Source organism: Pseudophryne corroboree, chromosome 2, assembly GCF_028390025.1.
Source record: "Pseudophryne corroboree isolate aPseCor3 chromosome 2, aPseCor3.hap2, whole genome shotgun sequence".
NCBI lineage: Eukaryota > Metazoa > Chordata > Amphibia > Anura > Myobatrachidae > Pseudophryne > Pseudophryne corroboree.
The window spans coordinates 252,580,209-252,597,667 of NC_086445.1; the positions used below are offsets into that span (position 1 = coordinate 252,580,209).

Sequence of the window (17,459 nt, forward strand, 5' to 3'; positions counted from 1 at the left end):
AGATTCCCCCGAATTCCCCCGCCCTGCAGATGGTGTAGTAGCAAATGCAAGGGCCCATACTAATTAAAAGCACCTAAGCACAGGTTGGTGGGGTGCTAGCTGTCTACCTTAAAGTGTACATACATACACGATTACAGCGTAAAAGGGGGGGGGGGGGGGGGGGGGCTGGACAGCACACCCTAATTTTAAACATAAGAGGTGCTACCTTGCTGAGCCTTGCATTTGCTGTCTACATATTAGAATGGGTACTATAAAAGACCTGGATAGTTTTTATATGTCAGTATTAGAGATGTTAGGACCCACCTGATGAGGTCACCTGGCCATGGTAGATGGGCCACATTTTTGGCCAAAATTGTGCTAACAACTTCAATTTCACACCATGTTAAATTGTACAGTTTATTATAATTGTTGCCAGTGTTCTTAATGTGCATCTGCATTTTCGTCTTTTTTTTTCTGTGTACTTAGATTGTTGGTCAGTACTTCTTCAATACGATCATTACAACCAGGAAGAGGGCTGAAACTGTAAAGGACCCTACAAACTTGCCGATGTGTGAGAGCGATATGAACTACTGTATCTCGTTCAGTAATGAACGATAAATCGTTCATATCGCCATACCTCCCAACTGTCCCGATTTTCGCGGGACAGTCCCGTTTTTTGGGGACTGTTCCGCTGTCCCACCCGCGGGCCACAGTGTCCCGCGGTGGGGGGGTCAGTTGGGAGGCTCTGTCAATCGCTGCTCTGCTTAGCAGAGCAGCGGTGAATAGACGCTGTGCGCATGCGCACAGCGTCTATTCAGTGGAGTCAGAGGGAGAGGGAGCATGCCAGCGGCTCACACAGCGCTGGGCATGCCCTCTCAGTGACAAAAACGGGGGCGTGGCTCACGATTGCGGGTCCTCCGCGAAGCCACGCCCCTTTTCATAGGCCACACACCACTTTTCGGGAGCGAGCGCGGCTTAGCCGCGCGAGTGTCCCGCTACACAGAAAGTCAAAGTTGGGAGGTATGATATCGCTCAGTGTGTATGCACCAACGATGAACGATGCGCGTCCCTGTGGTCGTTCATCGTTGATTTTCCCTTGTTTTGCATAACAAGCCAATTTGGACGATGGTCATTTTTCGTTGAAATCGACCATCGTCCAAATCTGAAACATCGGCAAGTGTGTAGGGCCTATTACTCTTGAAAAAGCACAAATCAATGCCTTTCAAATTTACAGGATAGTCTTATATCTCATATATGTTTACATTTTTCTACTGTATTAACCTATACTACCTCCGTTGGGATATTAACCCCTACTACCTCCGTTGGGAGGCTATTCCACCTCCCTTTCAATTAAGCAATTTTTCCTTATGTTTCCACCAAACATACTACCCTTTATGTTCTCTTCTTTAAAGAAGAAACTTCCCTGGTGTAGCAATTTTAATAATAATTACAAGCCATTTTCAATTTTACAATATACATTTTATTCAAATTTGACATCTAGTTATAAAATGCAGATTCGTGACCTTCAAAACCAGATTTGTGTCACATTTGCAGAGTAAATTAAGTTACAATTGTGCTGCTTGATGAATAAAGCATGCTGGGTAACGCACAACCACCAAAACACAATTAAAAACATTTTAAAGCTTGGTAACCCATAGCAACTAGATGCTTACTTTTATTTTGTAAACACTTCTAGGAAAAGTGTTTGGTTGCTATGGGTTACAGCACAAATTTCCACTGCACTCATTTTGAAAAATGCTTCCAAATTATATTTATTATCAGTGCTTTGAACTTATATACAAGAGTATATTTATCAAGTAGTGATAACTCCTTTTGCCGTAATTTTTGGCTGAAACAGGTAATTATCAATGTTTCCTGCTATTTAACTGAGAAGCACTGATTTCCTATGTGGTTCCTTTGAGTTATGACTTTACTAAGGGGGACATGTATAAAAGTGGAGAAGTGAGCCAGTGGAGAAGTTGCATTGATGTAACATTTATAATTTGCATACTATAAACATATAGAGAGCAGCTGATTGGTTGCCATGGGCAATTTCTCCACTGGCTTACTTCTCCACTTTTATCACTGCTAAGTACATGTCCCCCTAAGTCTACATAGCCTGTTATGGGGACTGCGGTGTGTTTGCAATTTAAAAAACTGCGATAAGCTATAATTATCTCTGACAAACCCCATGCCATCCCCACTGACCTCTGGGCACTGACATCTGCTGATCCTTTATGTTGGTTATTGGCAGTGAGCGTGGTGTAGGGCTATAACGTGAAAGCCAAGTGCCATACTAGGACACTGTGCTAGGCAATCCCTCCCTCCTACACACCCTTTCTCACTGCCTGCCCTGGCCCCAGAAAGGGTGCATAGACTCTGGTAATGCAGACCCCTTTGAGCTCTTATGTTATCTATGGAATATATCTATGGAATATGTTCCTTGTCAAGTGTAAAATTTGCACCTACACCGGCAGTTTTGAATTCCATGATGATGTATCTATATGCTAGATTAATAGACTCCTATGGATAAACTGCTGTGTTGTTATTAACAGAGGAGCAGAGATGTTACGTGGTGGTTGGGTTGGCTCTCTGCTGTACTTTACACAAATAAGAACATGTGTGTGGTCCTCCATCACTTCTATATCTTACAAATATATGACAAATTATAAAATAATCATATTATTATACAGCCATACAATAATATTTTAAGGCTAGCCGTATTAGTATTGCATGCTGTCTGTGGCTTCTCCTCAACTCTGTGCCGTCATTTCTTGTCGTGGAATGAGGTGTGGCATGCTGAGGTTACCATGGCAAATAGTGCAGCAAATTCACTAAAATCTATTTCCAGGTCATGGTTTGCATCCAAATCTCTGAAAATGACATCAAGTGTTCTGCTATCCTGGATTTGCTGTGGATAGAAAGAAAAAAATACTGAACACTTTTTAATTCAGAAGTCATTACAGCATTTTAAGACATGCATAAAAGGGATGCGGTCAAGATCCCGCCGGACGGAATCCCGGCGGTCGGAATCCCGACACCGGAATCCCGACATATTCTCCCTCTGTGGGTGTCCACGACACCCGTAGAGGGAGAATTAATTAGTGTGCCATGCGTAGCGAGGCACCATGCCTGCAGCATGGCGAGCGCAGCGAGCCTGCAAGGGGCTGCGTTGCGCTCGCCCCCCTGTTGGGATTGTGCCGGTCGGGATTCCGGTGTCGGTATTCCGACCGCCGAGATCCCGTCCGGCGAGATTCCGTACTGATCCCGTATAAAAGTGGTGCAAAAGAAATAACATTTGAAGTCCAGTTGGAAAACCACCCAGATAAAGGCTCTTGTGATACCGGACTGCAGTGGCAGATTGGGAATTTACAGAGGGCCTGTTTTTTTTTTTTAAAGTGACATCATGTAGGTGGGGCCAAGTCAAATGTAGGAGGAGCCAACTGAAAAGTAGACTGGGTTAGGACACCATGAGCCCTAGTCACACTGGTGATAGGTGAAGCTAATGCAATATGCAAATTAGACAACAGCAGTTGGAGTTTGCCACAGCGGACAAAGCTAAAACACCAGTCACCAGCAGGCAAAGCATTGCATTGGGGAGTACAAGTAGCCAGAACACCAGTTGGGGGTGGGGATGGGGGTTTGTACATATTGGTTATGTAAATGGGGCAGCTTAATAGGATAGTCATTTGGTCTGGGGAGTTCTTGCTATTGCATGCTGCCTAAAATGTTGAATACTGGTAAACAGAGGCAAGGTGATCGAACAGGCTTCATGCAATAGATTTCACCCTCCATTGCCCTCTGTACCTCTTCTTGTGGTGGCTTTTCAATAATTAATATATAAGCTATTACTTGGACATACTAGCATCAACAATTTAACAATGCTTTCCTATTTAGATTAAATGAAAATTCACTCCTGACTGTGCCATGCAAAATGTACTGTAAAGCAAAGAAGGTATTATACTACTCTGTGCATTTACAGTACGTATATATATATTTAGAGCAAAGGAGGCAACCGGTCCAGTAACCTAATGCAGGGCAGCTATAATGCACTTTCTAGGTGGTTGTGCAGTCTCTTTCCTGACTAGCTGAAACACTTAATATAATGATAAGTCCAACAGGAAGTGATGCAGAGGCGCGGCTACCATTGGTGCTGCAGGTGTATTGCACCAGGGGCCCACTGTTGCCCACTAATGCCACTAATGGTGTGGTGTCAGTGGTGATTACAAACTTATTCTCTCACTAGCATTCCTTCTTGGTTATAAGGTACACGTGTTGGGGGGGGGGGGGGGGGGGGGTGTATTCATTTAATTTGTTTCATTCTGTTTCACCCCCACATGATGTACTGAGCGCAGCCTGTGCCTCCTCCTCCCGCCCCCACCCCGGTTAATTAAACCAAGCCTGGGGCTATTTTTATTTATTAAAACAGGACTTGGTGTTTTTTTTTATAATTCATTAAAGCAGGCCTGGGGGGGGGGTATTACTTAAAACAGTCCAGCCGGACAGGTCATTGGAAAGTGGGCAACATGGCTGACTTGGGGACAGTCAAATTGTTCTCATGTCAGCATTTACTTGTCAGGCAGAGGGCTCCTCAGTAGACAGTAAATAGTATGCGCTATGCATCTCAGTAATGTAAAATTGCAGGCAGACAGTTGCAGAGAAGAGATGAAGATAAACTCCAACTGCTTAGTCCTCACTGCGGGACCACAAGTGACGTCAGACACCAGGTTAGGCACCCTTGTCACACTTCCTCCCATCATGCCCCGCTCTGGTGCCAGTCCCACCCACTACACTGTTTCTCATGACGCTGGTGAGATGGAGTAGTGCAGACAGGAGGTCCCGGGAGTAAAAACATAAACAAACACCAGGCAGGTGACATGACCGGTAGTGCACTGCTTTCTGCCGGGCATACTATGGCGCTCCAGGGCATGTGCCCTGCCATTGTTACACCTCTGACTGTAAGACCCCCTTTGTGAGGCGCGCACTTTCCACATGCGCTGTCCCTTCATAAAGTGAAGTTTTAGCCCCAGTTGTGTGACCTTCTCTCCAAAGCAGGCAGACTTAATACATTGCTCACCTTCACAAACGTGGTCATCTGGGTGTTGATCAACTGTTTCAGATCTTTTTTCCTCAGCTTGCAATTTTCTCCAGAGTAAGAATGGAAGACCCTTATAATATTCACCATGGATTTTTCCAGCTCTGTCAGATCTTGTCTGTAAGACACAGAGAGGGCTCCATATGAGTAAAGAAGGTCACACATGTGATATTGCAGCCATTATTCTAAAACCTATATGATAACATTATTGGCCAAATATTGCATCATGTGTGGAACCTAAAACACTACAATGCCCATAATGAACGGATTGTTTTAGGAAATTGTGAACAGCAGAGGATGACAGCTGCCGGTCAGCGTGTTCTGCAGCACTAACACATGCTATAAGGGGCAGGCAGCCAGCACCAACCACTGGAGACAGAGGCCCTCATTCTGAGTTGTTCGCTCGCAAGCTGCTTTTAGCAGCATTGCACACGCTAAGCCGCCGCCTACTGGGAGTGAATCTTAGCTTATCAAAATTGCGAACGAAAGATTCGCAATATTGCGAAAAGACTTCTCTGTGCAGTTTCTGAGTAGCTCGAGACTTACTCTTCCAGTGCGATCAGTTCAGTGCTTGTCGTTCCTGGTTTGACGTCACAAACACACCCAGCGTTCGCCCAGACACTCCTCCGTTTCTCCAGCCACTCCCGCGTTTTTCCCAGAAACTGCAGCGTTTTTTCACACACTCCCATAAAACGGCCAGTTTCCGCCCAGAAACACCCACTTCCTGTCAATCACATTACGATCACCAGAACGAAGAAAAAAACTCGTAATGCCGTGAGTAAAATTCCTAACTGCATAGCAAATTTACTTGGCGCAGTCGCAGTGCGAACATTGCGCATGCGCATTAGCGATTAATCGCTCCGTTGCGAGAAAAAAATAACGGGCGAACAACTCGGAATGACCCCCAGAGAACAGATTTATAAGGTGCACTGGAAAGGGGAATCAAGTAAAGTTAGAGTACAGCGAGAGAGTGGGTAGCCTGGGAGGGACTTGGGAGATAAAGAGATATATATATTTTTATTTTACATTTATACATACACACATACTGGAGGGTGAATGCAGGGGACCCTACAGGTCCGGTTCACCACTTGCAGCCCTAATTCTGCATGGTTCCCCAGCTGAAATAATTGGGGTGGGCTGCTGCTGCTACCGCCCATGGGGTCTAATTCAGATCTGAGCGCAGCAGCAAATTTGTTAGCTAATGGGAAAAACCATGTGCACTGCAGGTGGGGCAGATGTAACGTGCAGAGAGGGTTAGATTTGGGTGGAGTGTGTTCAAACTGAAATCTAAATTGCAGTGTAAAAATAAAGCGGGCAGTATTTACCCTGCACAGAAACAATATAACCCACCCAAATCTAACTCTCTCTGCACATGTTATATCTGCCCCCCCCTGCAGTGCACATGGTTTTGACCATTAGCTAATAAATTTGCTGCTGCGATCAGATCTGAATTAGGCCCATGGTCAGGTGAATAACACTTCCTATGTCCCAGCATGTACCGGAGGTGACGACATCCCAGTGGGAGCTGGAGTGTAAGGGGCAGAACTGTGTGACATAATATGTATAAGTGATACTACTGTGTAGCATAATGTTAATAAGGGGTTCTAGTGTGAGGAGTAACATGTATAAGGGGTACAACTGTGCAGTGCCGTAACTAGGCATTTTAGCGCTGTGTGCAAGAAACGGCATTGGAGCCCTCCCCCTATGCAAGATAGGGGCAGTGCACACCGTAAAATATATAGGGGCGTGGCTTCATGGGGAAGGGGCGTGACCCCATAATAATACCAATTCATAGTACAGTGCACAGTAGTCTCCATTATTCAAATTACGCTGCACAGTAGTGCCACTACACCAGGTAGAGCCCCTTTTACACATTACGGCAGACAGTCCCCCTTTTTACACATTACGGCAGACAGCATCCCCCTTTTCTCTAACGTCCTAGTGGATGCTGGGAACTCCGTAAGGACCATGGGGAATAGCGGGCTCCGCAGGAGACTGGGCACTCTAAAGAAAGATTTAGTCCTATCTGGTGTGCACTGGCTCCTCCCTCTATGCCCCTCCTCCAGACCTCAGTTAGAATCTGTGCCCGGACAGAGCTGGGTGCTTTTAGTGAGCTCTCCTGAGCTTGCTAATAAGAAAGTATTTTAGTTAGGTTTTTTTATTTTCAGAGAGCTTCTGCTGGCAACAGACTCTCTGCTACGTGGGACTGAGGGGAGAGAAGCAAACCTACTAACTGCGGCTAGGTTGCGCTTCTTAGGCTACTGGACACCATTAGCTCCAGAGGGATCGAACACAGGATCTGACCTTGTCGTCCGTTCCCGGAGCCGCGCCGCCGTCCCCCTCGCAGAGCCAGAAGACAGAAGACAGCAGAAGCGGAGAAGACATCGAAATCGGCGGCAGAAGACTCCTGTCTTCACATGAGGTAGCGCACATCACTGCAGCTGTGCGCCATTGCACCCACACTAACCCACACACTCCGGTCACTGTAGGGTGCAGGGCGCAGAGGGGGGCGCCCTGGGCAGCAATTGTTACCTCCTGGCAAAAACTGCATATAGACAGTGGGACACTGTTATATGTATGAGCCCCCGCCATTTATTTTACAAAAAATCGCGGGACAGAAGCCCGCCGCTGAGGGGGCGGGGCCTTCGTCCTCAGCACTCACCAGCGCCATTTTCCTGCCACAGCTCCGCTGAGAGGAAGCTCCCCAGGCTCTCCCCTGCAGAATCACGGTAGAAGGGTGAAAAAGAGAGGGGGGGCACATAAATTTAGGCGCATTAATCATAATACAGCAGCTACTGGGTAAACACTAAAGTACTGTGTAATCCCTGGGTTATATAGCGCTGGGGTGTGTGCTGGCATACTCTCTCTCTGTCTCTCCAAAAGGCCTTGTGAGGGTCCTGTCCTCATTTAGAGCTTCCCCTGTGTGTGTGGTGTGTCGGTACGCGTGTGTCGACATGTTTGAATAAGAGGGCTATGTGGAGGCAGAGCAAGTGCAGTTGACTGACGTGTCGCCGCCGACTGTGCCGACACCTGATTGGATGGATATGTGGAAGGTGTTAAATTATAATGTAAGCTCCTTACATAAAAGGTTGGATAAAGCTGATACCTCGGGCCAGTCAGGGTCTCAACCCATGCCTGATCCTACAGCGCAGAGGCCCGCAGGGTCTCAAAAGCGTCCACTATCCAAAATGATTGACACAGATGTCGACACGGATTCTGACTCCAGTGTCGACGACGATGATGCAAAATTGCAACCGAAAATGACAAAAGCTATACGCTACATGATTATAGCGATGAAGGATGTTTTACAGATATCAGAGGTAAACCCTGTCCCTGACAAGAGGGTTTATATGTATGGGGAGAAAAAGCAAGAGGTGACTTTTCCCCCTTCACATGAGTTAAATGAGTTATGTGAAAAAGCGTGGGATTCCCCAGATAAGAAAGTCCTGATTTCCAAAAGGTTACTTATGGCGTACCCTTTCCCGCCAGAGGACAGGGTGCGCTGGGAATCCTCCCCTAGGGTAGATAAAGCTCTCACACGCTTATCTAAGAAGGTGGCCCTGCCGTCGCAGGATACGGCCACCCTAAAGGATCCTGCAGATAGAAAGCAGGAAGGTATCCTGAAATCTGTTTATACACATTCAGGGACTCTACTGAGGTCGGCAATTGCGTCGGCGTGGATGTGTAGTGCTGTAGCAGCGTGGACAGATAATCTGTCTGAGGAAATGGATACCTTGGACAGGGATACCATTATACTGACCCTGGGACATATAAAAGACACTGTCCTATATATGAGGGATGCCCAGAGGGACATTTGCCTACTGGGCTCTAGAATTAATGCAATGTCCATTTCTGCCAGGAGGGTCCTGTGGACTCGGCAGTGGACAGGTGATGCCGACTCCAAAAAACACATGGAGGTGTTACCTTACAAGGGTGAGGAATTGTTTGGGGACGGTCTCTCGGACCTGGTTTCCACAGCTACTGCTGGGAAGTCAAACTTTTTGCCATATATTCCCTCACAACCTAAGAAAGCACCGTATTACCAAATGCAGTCCTTTCGCGCACAAAGAAGCAAGAAGGTCAGAGGTGCTTCCTTTCTTGCTAGAGGCAGGGGTAGAGGAAAAAAGCTGCACCTTACAGCTAGTTCCCAGGAACAGAAGTCCTCCCCGGCTTCCACTAAATCCACCGCATGACGCTGGGGCTCCACGGGTGGAGCCAGGAGCGGTGGGGGCGCGTCTCCGACATTTCAGCCACCAGTGGGTTCGCTCACGGGTGGATCCCTGGGCTATACAGATTGTGTCTCAGAGATACAAGCTGGAATTCGAGGTAATGCCCCCTCAACGTTACCTAAAATCGGCCCTGCCAGCTTCCCCCATAGAAAGGGAAGTAGTGGTAGCGGCAATTCACAAGCTATTTCTCCAGCAGGTGGTGGTAAAGGTTCCCCTTCTTCAACAGGGAAAGGGATACTATTCCACAATGTTTGTGGTACCGAAACCGGACGGTTCGGTCAGACCTATATTAAATTTAAAGTCCCTGAACATTTATCTGAAAAGATTCAAGTTCAAAATGGAATCGCTCAGAGCGGTCATTGCAAGCCTGGAAGAGGGGGATTTTATGGTGTCTCTGGACATCAAGGATGCTTACTTGCATGTCCCCATTTATCCGCCTCATCAGGAGAACCTCAGATTTGTGGTACAGGACTGTCATTACCAATTCCAGACGTTGCCGTTTGGGCTCTCCACGGCACTGAGAATATTTACCAAGGTAATGGCAGAAATGATGGTGATCCTGAGAAAGCAAGGAGTCACAGTTATCCCATACTTGGACGATCTCCTCATAAAGGCGAGGTCAAGGGAGCAGTTGCAGATCAGCGTAGCGCACTCTCAGGAAGTGTTGCAACAGCATGGCTGGATTCTGAATATCCCAAAGTCGCAGCTGATTCCTACGACGCGTCTGCCCTTTCTGGGCATGATTCTGGACACAGACCAGAAGAAGGTGTTTCTCCCGACGGAGAAGGCTCAAGAGCTTGTGACTCTAGTCAGAGACCTCTTAAAACCGAAACAGGTGTCGGTGCATCACTGCACGCGAGTCCTTAGAAAGATGGTGGCATCGTACGAAGCCATTCCCTTCGGCAGGTTCCATGCGAGGATCTTTCAATGGGATCTGTTGGACAAATGGTCCGGATCGCATCTTCAGATGCAGCGGCTGATACCCTGTCCCCCAGGGCCAGGGTGTCTCTTCTGTGGTGGCTGCAGAGTGCTCACCTTCTCGAGGGCCGCAGGTTCGGCATACAGGACTGGGTCCTGGTGACCACGGATGCGAGCCTCCAAGGGTGGGGGGCAGTCACTCAGGGAAGAAACTTCCAAGGGTTGTGGTCAAGTCAGGAGGCTTGTCTGCACATAAATATCCTGGAACTAAGGGCCATATTCAACGCCCTGAGTCAAGCGGAGCCCCTGCTTCGCAACCAACCGGTGCTGATTCAGTCAGACAACATCACCACGGTGGCTCACGTAAACCGCCAGGGCGGCACAAGAAGCAGAGTCGCGATGGCGGAAGCCACCAGGATTCTTTGGTGGGCGGAGAATCACGTGCAAGCACTGTCAGCAGTGTTCATTCCAGGGGTGGACAACTGGGAAGCAGACTTCCTCAGCAGGCACGACCTTCACCCGGGAGAGTGGGGACTTCATCACGAAGTCTTCATTCAGATTACAAATTGATGGGAACTGCCACAGGTAGACATGATGGCGTCCCGTCTCAACAAAAAGCTACAACGGTATTGCGCCAGGTCAAGAGACCCTCAGGCGATAGCTGTGGACGCCCTGGTAACACCGTGGGTGTTCCAGTCGGTCTATGTGTTTCCTCCTCTTCCTCTCATACCCAAGGTGCTGAGAATCGTAGGAAGAAGAGGAGTGAGAACAATACTCATTGTTCCGGATTGGCCAAGAAGGCCTTGGTACCCGGAACTGCAAGAAATGCTCACAGAGGACCCATGGCCTCTGCCTCTCAGACAGGACCTGTTGCAACAGGGGCCCTGCCTGTTCCAAGACTTACCGCGGCTGCGTTTGACGGCATGGCGGTTGAACGCCGGATCCTAGTGGAAAAAGGTATTCCGGAGGAAGTTATTCCTACGCTGATAAAGGCTAGGAAGGACGTGACAGCAAAGCATTATCACCGCATATGGCGAAAATATGTTGCTTGGTGTGAGGCCAGGAAGGCCCCTACAGAGGAATTCCAACTGGGCAGATTTCTGCACTTTCTACAGTCTGGAGTGACTATGGGCTTGAAGTTGGGATCCATAAAGGTCCAGATTTCGGCCCTATCCATTTTCTTTCAAAAGGAACTGGCGTCTCTTCCTGAAGTTCAGACGTTTGTTAAGGGAGTGCTGCATATTCAGCCCCCTTTTGTGCCACCAGTGGCACCTTGGGATCTCAACGTGGTGTTGGGTTTCCTAAAATCCCACTGGTTTGAACCACTTAAGACCGTGGAGCTAAAGTATCTCACGTGGAAGGTGGTCATGCTGTTGGCCTTAGCTTCGGCTAGGCGTGTGTCAGAATTGGCGGCTTTGTCATGTAAAAGCCCCTATCTGGTTTTTCATATGGACAGGGCAGAATTGCGGTCTCGTCCCCAATTTCTGCCAAAGGTGGTGTCATCTTTTCATTTGAACCAACCTATTGTGGTGCCTGCGGCTACTCGTGACTTGGAGGTTTCCAGGTTACTAGATGTAGTCAGGGCTTTGAAGATTTATGTAGCCAGAACGGCTGGAGTCAGGAAAACTGACTCGCTGTTTATCCTATATGCCCCCAACAAGTTGGGGGCTCCTGCTTCAAAGCAAACCGTTGCCCGCTGGATCTGTAACACGATTCAGCAGGCTCATTCTGCGGCTGGATTGCCGCATCCAAAATCAGTGAAAGCCCATTCCACAAGGAAGGTGGGCTCTTCTTGGGCGGCTGCCCGAGGGGTCTCGGCTTTACAGCTTTGCCGAGCTGCTACTTGGTCGGGTTCAAACACATTTGCAAAATTCTACAAGTTTGATACCCTGGCTGAGGAGGACCTTGAGTTTGCCCATTCGGTGCTGCAGAGTCATCCGCACTCTCCCGCCCGTTTGGGAGCTTTGGTATAATCCCCATGGTCCTTACGGAGTTCCCAGCATCCACTAGGACGTTAGAGAAAATAAGATTTTACTCACCGGTAAATCTATTTCTCATAAACCGTAGTGGATGCTGGGCGCCCGTCCCTAGTGCGGACTTTCTGCAATACGTGTACATAGTTATTGCTTAATAATGGGTTATGTTATGTTGGCATCCATTGTTGATGCCCTGTTGTTGTTCATACTGTTGACTGGATAAGTGTATCACAAGTTATACGGTGTGATTGGTGTGGCTGGTATGAGTCTTACCCAGGATTCCAAAATCCTTTCCTTATAATGTCTGCTCTTCCGGGCACAGTTTCCTTTACTGAGGTCTGGAGGAGGGGCATAGAGGGAGGAGCCAGTGCACACCAGATAGTACTAAATCTTTCTTTAGAGTGCCCAGTTTCCTGCGGAGCCCGCTATTCCCGATGGTCCTTACGGAGTTCCCAGCATCCACTACGGACTATGAGAAATAGATTTACCGGTGAGTAAAATCTTATTTTTACACATTACGGCAGACAGCGTCCCCCTTTTTACATATTACGGCAGACAGCGTCCCCCTTTTTACACATTACGGCAGACAGCATCTCCCTTTTTACACATTATGGCAGACAGAGTCCTCTTTTTACACATTATGGCAGACAGCGTCCCCTTTTTAAACATTACAGCAGACAGCGTCCCCTTTTTACACATTACGGCAGACAGCGTCCCCTTTTTACACATTACGACAGACAGTCCCCTTTTTACACATTACGGCAGACATCATCCCCCTTTTTACACATTACGGCAGACATCATCCCCCTTTTTACACATTACGGCAGACAGAGTTCCCCTTTTTACACATTACGGCAGACAGCGTCCCCCTTTTTACACATTACGGCAGACAGCGTCCCCCTTTTTACACATTACGGCAGATATCATCCCCCTTTTTACACATTACGGCAGACAGAGTTCCCTTTTTACACATTACGGCAGACAGAGTTCCCTTTTTACACATTACGGCAGACAGAGTTCCCTTTTTACACATTACGGCAGACAGAGTTCCCTTTTTACACATTACGGCAGACAGAGTTCCCTTTTTACACATTACGGCAGACAGAGTCCCCCTTTTTACACATTACGGCAGACAGCATCTCCCTTTTTACACATTACGGCAGACAGCGTCCCCCTTTTTACACATTATGGCAGACAGCGTCCCCCTTTTTACACATTACGGCAGACAGCATCCCTCCTTTTACACATTACGGCAGACAGCATCCCCCTTTTTACACACTGCGGCAGCCAGTCCCCCTTTTTACACATTACGGCAGCCAGTCCCCCTTTTTACACATTACGGCAGACAGCGTCCCCCTTTTTACACATTACGGCAGACAGAGTCCCCCTTTTTACACATTATGGCAGACGGCATCCCCCTTTTTACACATTACGGCAAACAGCATCCTCCTTTTTACACATTACGGCAGACAGCGTCCCCTTTTTACACATTACAGCGATAAGATGCAGTTAAGTTCGCGAGAGTCGGGATCCCGGCGGTCGAAATATCAACGCCGGAATCCCAACAGCAGTCAAGGTGCTGGCAGTCGGAATCCCGCCCGCCGCCCGGTATTCACACTAGGGTGGTGGTCCACGGGAGGGACTCGGGAGATAAAGATATATATATTTTTTATTTTATACATACATACATACTGGAGGGTGAATGAAAGGGATCCTACAGGTCCGGTTCAGCACTTGCGGCCTTAAATCTGCATGGCTACCCAGCCGCCGCCCAGTATTCCCACCAGGGTGGTAGTCCCCGCCACCACCTGAAGGGGTATATAATAATGTGGCGAAACTGAGTCCGAAGCGCGGTGAGCAGAGCGAGCCCACGTGGGGACACACTGTGCTCGATGTCAGTATTTTGACTGTCTGGATTCTGTCGTCGGTATTTCGACTGCCGGAACCTGACTGTCAGGAAATCATACTGTAATGTAAGTAAGGGGTACTACTCTGTGTGGCATAATTTGACTTTGGGGTACTATTGTGTGACCACGCCCCTTTCCCACAAGACTGCACTTTTGGCATGCATGCCTTTGCTATTAGAAAATGAAGGGGGGCGGCAAGTCCCTTACTTTGCCAGAATAAGGGACGATTCCACAGTTCACAGTTTATAATGAGCACTTAATATGTGACAGGGTCTGCTGAAATGCAATACAAACTGGAGAGCATTTTTATTGAGCGCTTTTGATATTTGTCCAAAACACAACTGTCAGCATTCCAGCAATTAAAATGCTCACGTGACACGTACTCCATTTTACTCACAGGAATGAATAGTTCCAGATAGGAGCACATGCTTTAAATGTGGAGTGAGAAGCACCCATAGGGCATCATACTAGTAACAGAGCTAAAGGGGGGTACTCACGGAGCGATCACTGCTTAAAATCTAAGTAATCTGACTAGATTGCTTAGATTTTAAGCATGATCGCTCTGTGTGTAGCCCCCACAGCGATAGCTATGCGCAGCCCCGCGCATCGCTATCGCTGGTGCTAGATTGGCCTGCATGCAGGCCAATCTAGCAGGTCGCTCATTTCACCCGCTGGGTGAAATGAGTGCCCCCCCCCCCCCCGTCTCCCCTCGCATGCTCAGCACACATCCCCCTGAGAGATGTGTGCTGAGCGGTTCGCTCAGCACACATCTCTCCAACATCGGCCAGTGAGTGCTGGCCTTAAGAAATGTACAATACTTATGGGTAATTATACTAAAGCTTCTAAAAGTGAAAAGAGGTGATGTTGCTCATAGCAACCAATCAGATTCTGTCTATCATTTCCTAGGATGTAATAGAGAAATGATAGACAGAATCTGATCACCTACATCACCTCCTTTCACTTTTAGAAGCTTTAGTAAACTTACCCCTAAGCATCCACAATTGCCTTCACATTTCCTACAGGAACATGCCAGGCTTCTTACCAAGTACAGTTTGTTTATTATAACTAGTAATAAAAAGCTACTTCAATATTAGCTACTCTTCATTTATTTATTTTTTACCAAAGCAGAGTATTACATATTCTTAACATAATTGTAAGCAGTTTGAGTTGAAAAAGTACACTGACAGTATGACAACAAACAAATGACAAAGCAATTTGCAAAGTGAAGGGCTGATATTAGCAGCATAAAGTAACTGATTCACAGACAAATACATGCCAGTTACAGTGTGCGTTCTGACAAAACACAAGAGCATCAAACACAATTTTCAACCTACTTAAAGTATTAACTGTCACCATCACTTATAATCCAGCAAAAAAAAAACAACATTACTAATATTTAAAAAAAGAAAAAGAAAGAAAACATTACCCATCTTCCATATTTGCAGTGCAGGTCCTTTCTGGCTTCTGTGTGTTATCCATACTTTAGCTGGAGCTGGTATCAGGGCTGTTCACCATTCACACCGCAACAAGCAATGAACAATCTTCTCCCACACTGTCCATTAGTATACACTGCTTGTTTACATAATCAATAACCACTTATCCACAATTCCGTGCTGCCAGGCTGGAAGAAAAATGCATACAGGATACTAATGTAATGTAAGCATTTTTTATGAGGCATAATGTATTTCCATATATTGGAATTACTTAGCGTTACTGCTGTTAAAATCTTGAGTGGATTTTTCGTCTCTGTCCACAGCTATGGGTGGAGTCCCACTGGCAATTATTCTGTAATGATTATGTTGCAAATTCACAGTTGAAAGTCGCTTTACGTTGTTTCCCACAAACGTGATAACTGATGGGAGATTTTTGCCAGTGATACAGTATCCCTGTAAATATTAACAGTGATTTACCCCAGCACATAAAGAGGCTCATTTAGTGTTGGCCGAATCTATGTCCAAATTGCAGGCGTAAAATGCAATATGTTGTCGGAATTTGCTGCGCTATATATAAGGAACATTTAATATATTTATATATATATATATATATATATATATATATACACACACACACACACACAAATATATAAATATGTATATCTCACCTTCCTCCCCCCCCCCACACCCATCAGTTTGTGTCTCCCTCTCTCCTTCCTCCCACACACCCCATAGTCTGTCTCTCCCCAATGACTCCATGCTGCATTCCCAGCTCCCCCACCCCATACCTTCCCAAAACCCTGTATCCCCTCACCAGTCCACTCTTACGCCGGGAAAGCCTTACCTGCGCTGCACTTCCCAGTATCCAGACCCAAACACAGCACAGCAGGAACCATGCGGCCTCACATCACACCAGAAGGGACTGGCGCAGGGCACAGGAATCCTGGCCAGCGAAGTGGCTTCCATATTCCGTAACCGCATGCAACAGAGCTGGACCTGGAAGAGCGGGCACACACTCTCGCCGCACAGTCACTGTGTGTGAGAGGCTCCAGTTCGCTACTCTATTTGGACAAGACGGCTCACAACCCTGCCGTGAACTACATGATGTATACTTCTGGCCCCTCTAATCCTTGGGACCTGGTACAGGTGTCCCCTTTGACACACCCTGTCGCCAGCCCTGAATGTACCTCTTTCCTTGAATTCATCGTTGCCCAGACTCTTGGAAAACAGCTGAATGTTTGGTAGTATCTGAATGTTTGTTCGTATAGGAGGGGAAGCATCAAACACAAAGGAGTGTTTCTCTAACGTCCTAGTGGATGCTGGGGACTCCGTAAGGACCATGGGGAATAGCGGCTCCGCAGGAGACTGGGCACAGCTAAGAAAGAATTAGGACTACCTGGTGTGCACTGGCTCCTCCCACTATGACCCTCCTCCAGACTTCAGTTAGAATCCTGTGCCCGGCCGAGCTGGATGCACACTAGGGGCTCTCCTGAGCTCCTAGAAAGAAAGTATATGTTAGGTTTTTTATTTTACAGTGAGATCTGCTGGCAACAGACTCACTGCAGCGAGGGACTAAGGGGAGAAGAAGCGAACCTACCTAACTGGTGGTAGCTTGGGCTTCTTAGGCTACTGGACACCATTAGCTCCAGAGGGATCGACCGCATGGAACCGGCCATTGGTGTTCGGTCCCGGAGCCGCGCCGCCGGCCCCCTTACAGAGCCAGAAGCAAGAAGAATCCGGAAAATCGGCGGCAGAAGACATCAGTCTTCACCAAGGTAGCGCACAGCACTGCAGCTGTGCGCCATTGCTCCTCATACACACTTCACACTCCGGTCACTGAGGGTGCAGGGCGCTGGGGGGGGGGGGGGGGGGCGCCCTGAGAAGCAATAAATACACCTTGGCTGGCAAATATATCACAAGAT

At 47.5% G+C, this 17,459-nt stretch overlaps 1 protein-coding gene across 1 annotated transcript; it reads right to left on the reverse strand.

Moving 5' to 3' along the window:
- Nucleotides 1-1,436: 1,436 nt before the first annotated feature.
- Nucleotides 1,437-15,800, reverse strand: LOC135050702 (protein S100-B-like). Its single transcript, XM_063957102.1, has 3 exons — nucleotides 15,531-15,800; nucleotides 5,057-5,192; nucleotides 1,437-2,890 (listed from the first exon to the last, which is right to left on the reverse strand). Exons 1-3 carry the CDS (start codon nucleotides 15,581-15,583, stop codon nucleotides 2,747-2,749), a joined length of 333 nt encoding a protein of 110 aa, XP_063813172.1. The 5' UTR covers nucleotides 15,584-15,800; the 3' UTR covers nucleotides 1,437-2,746.
- Between the last annotated feature and the right edge of the window lie 1,659 nt (nucleotides 15,801-17,459).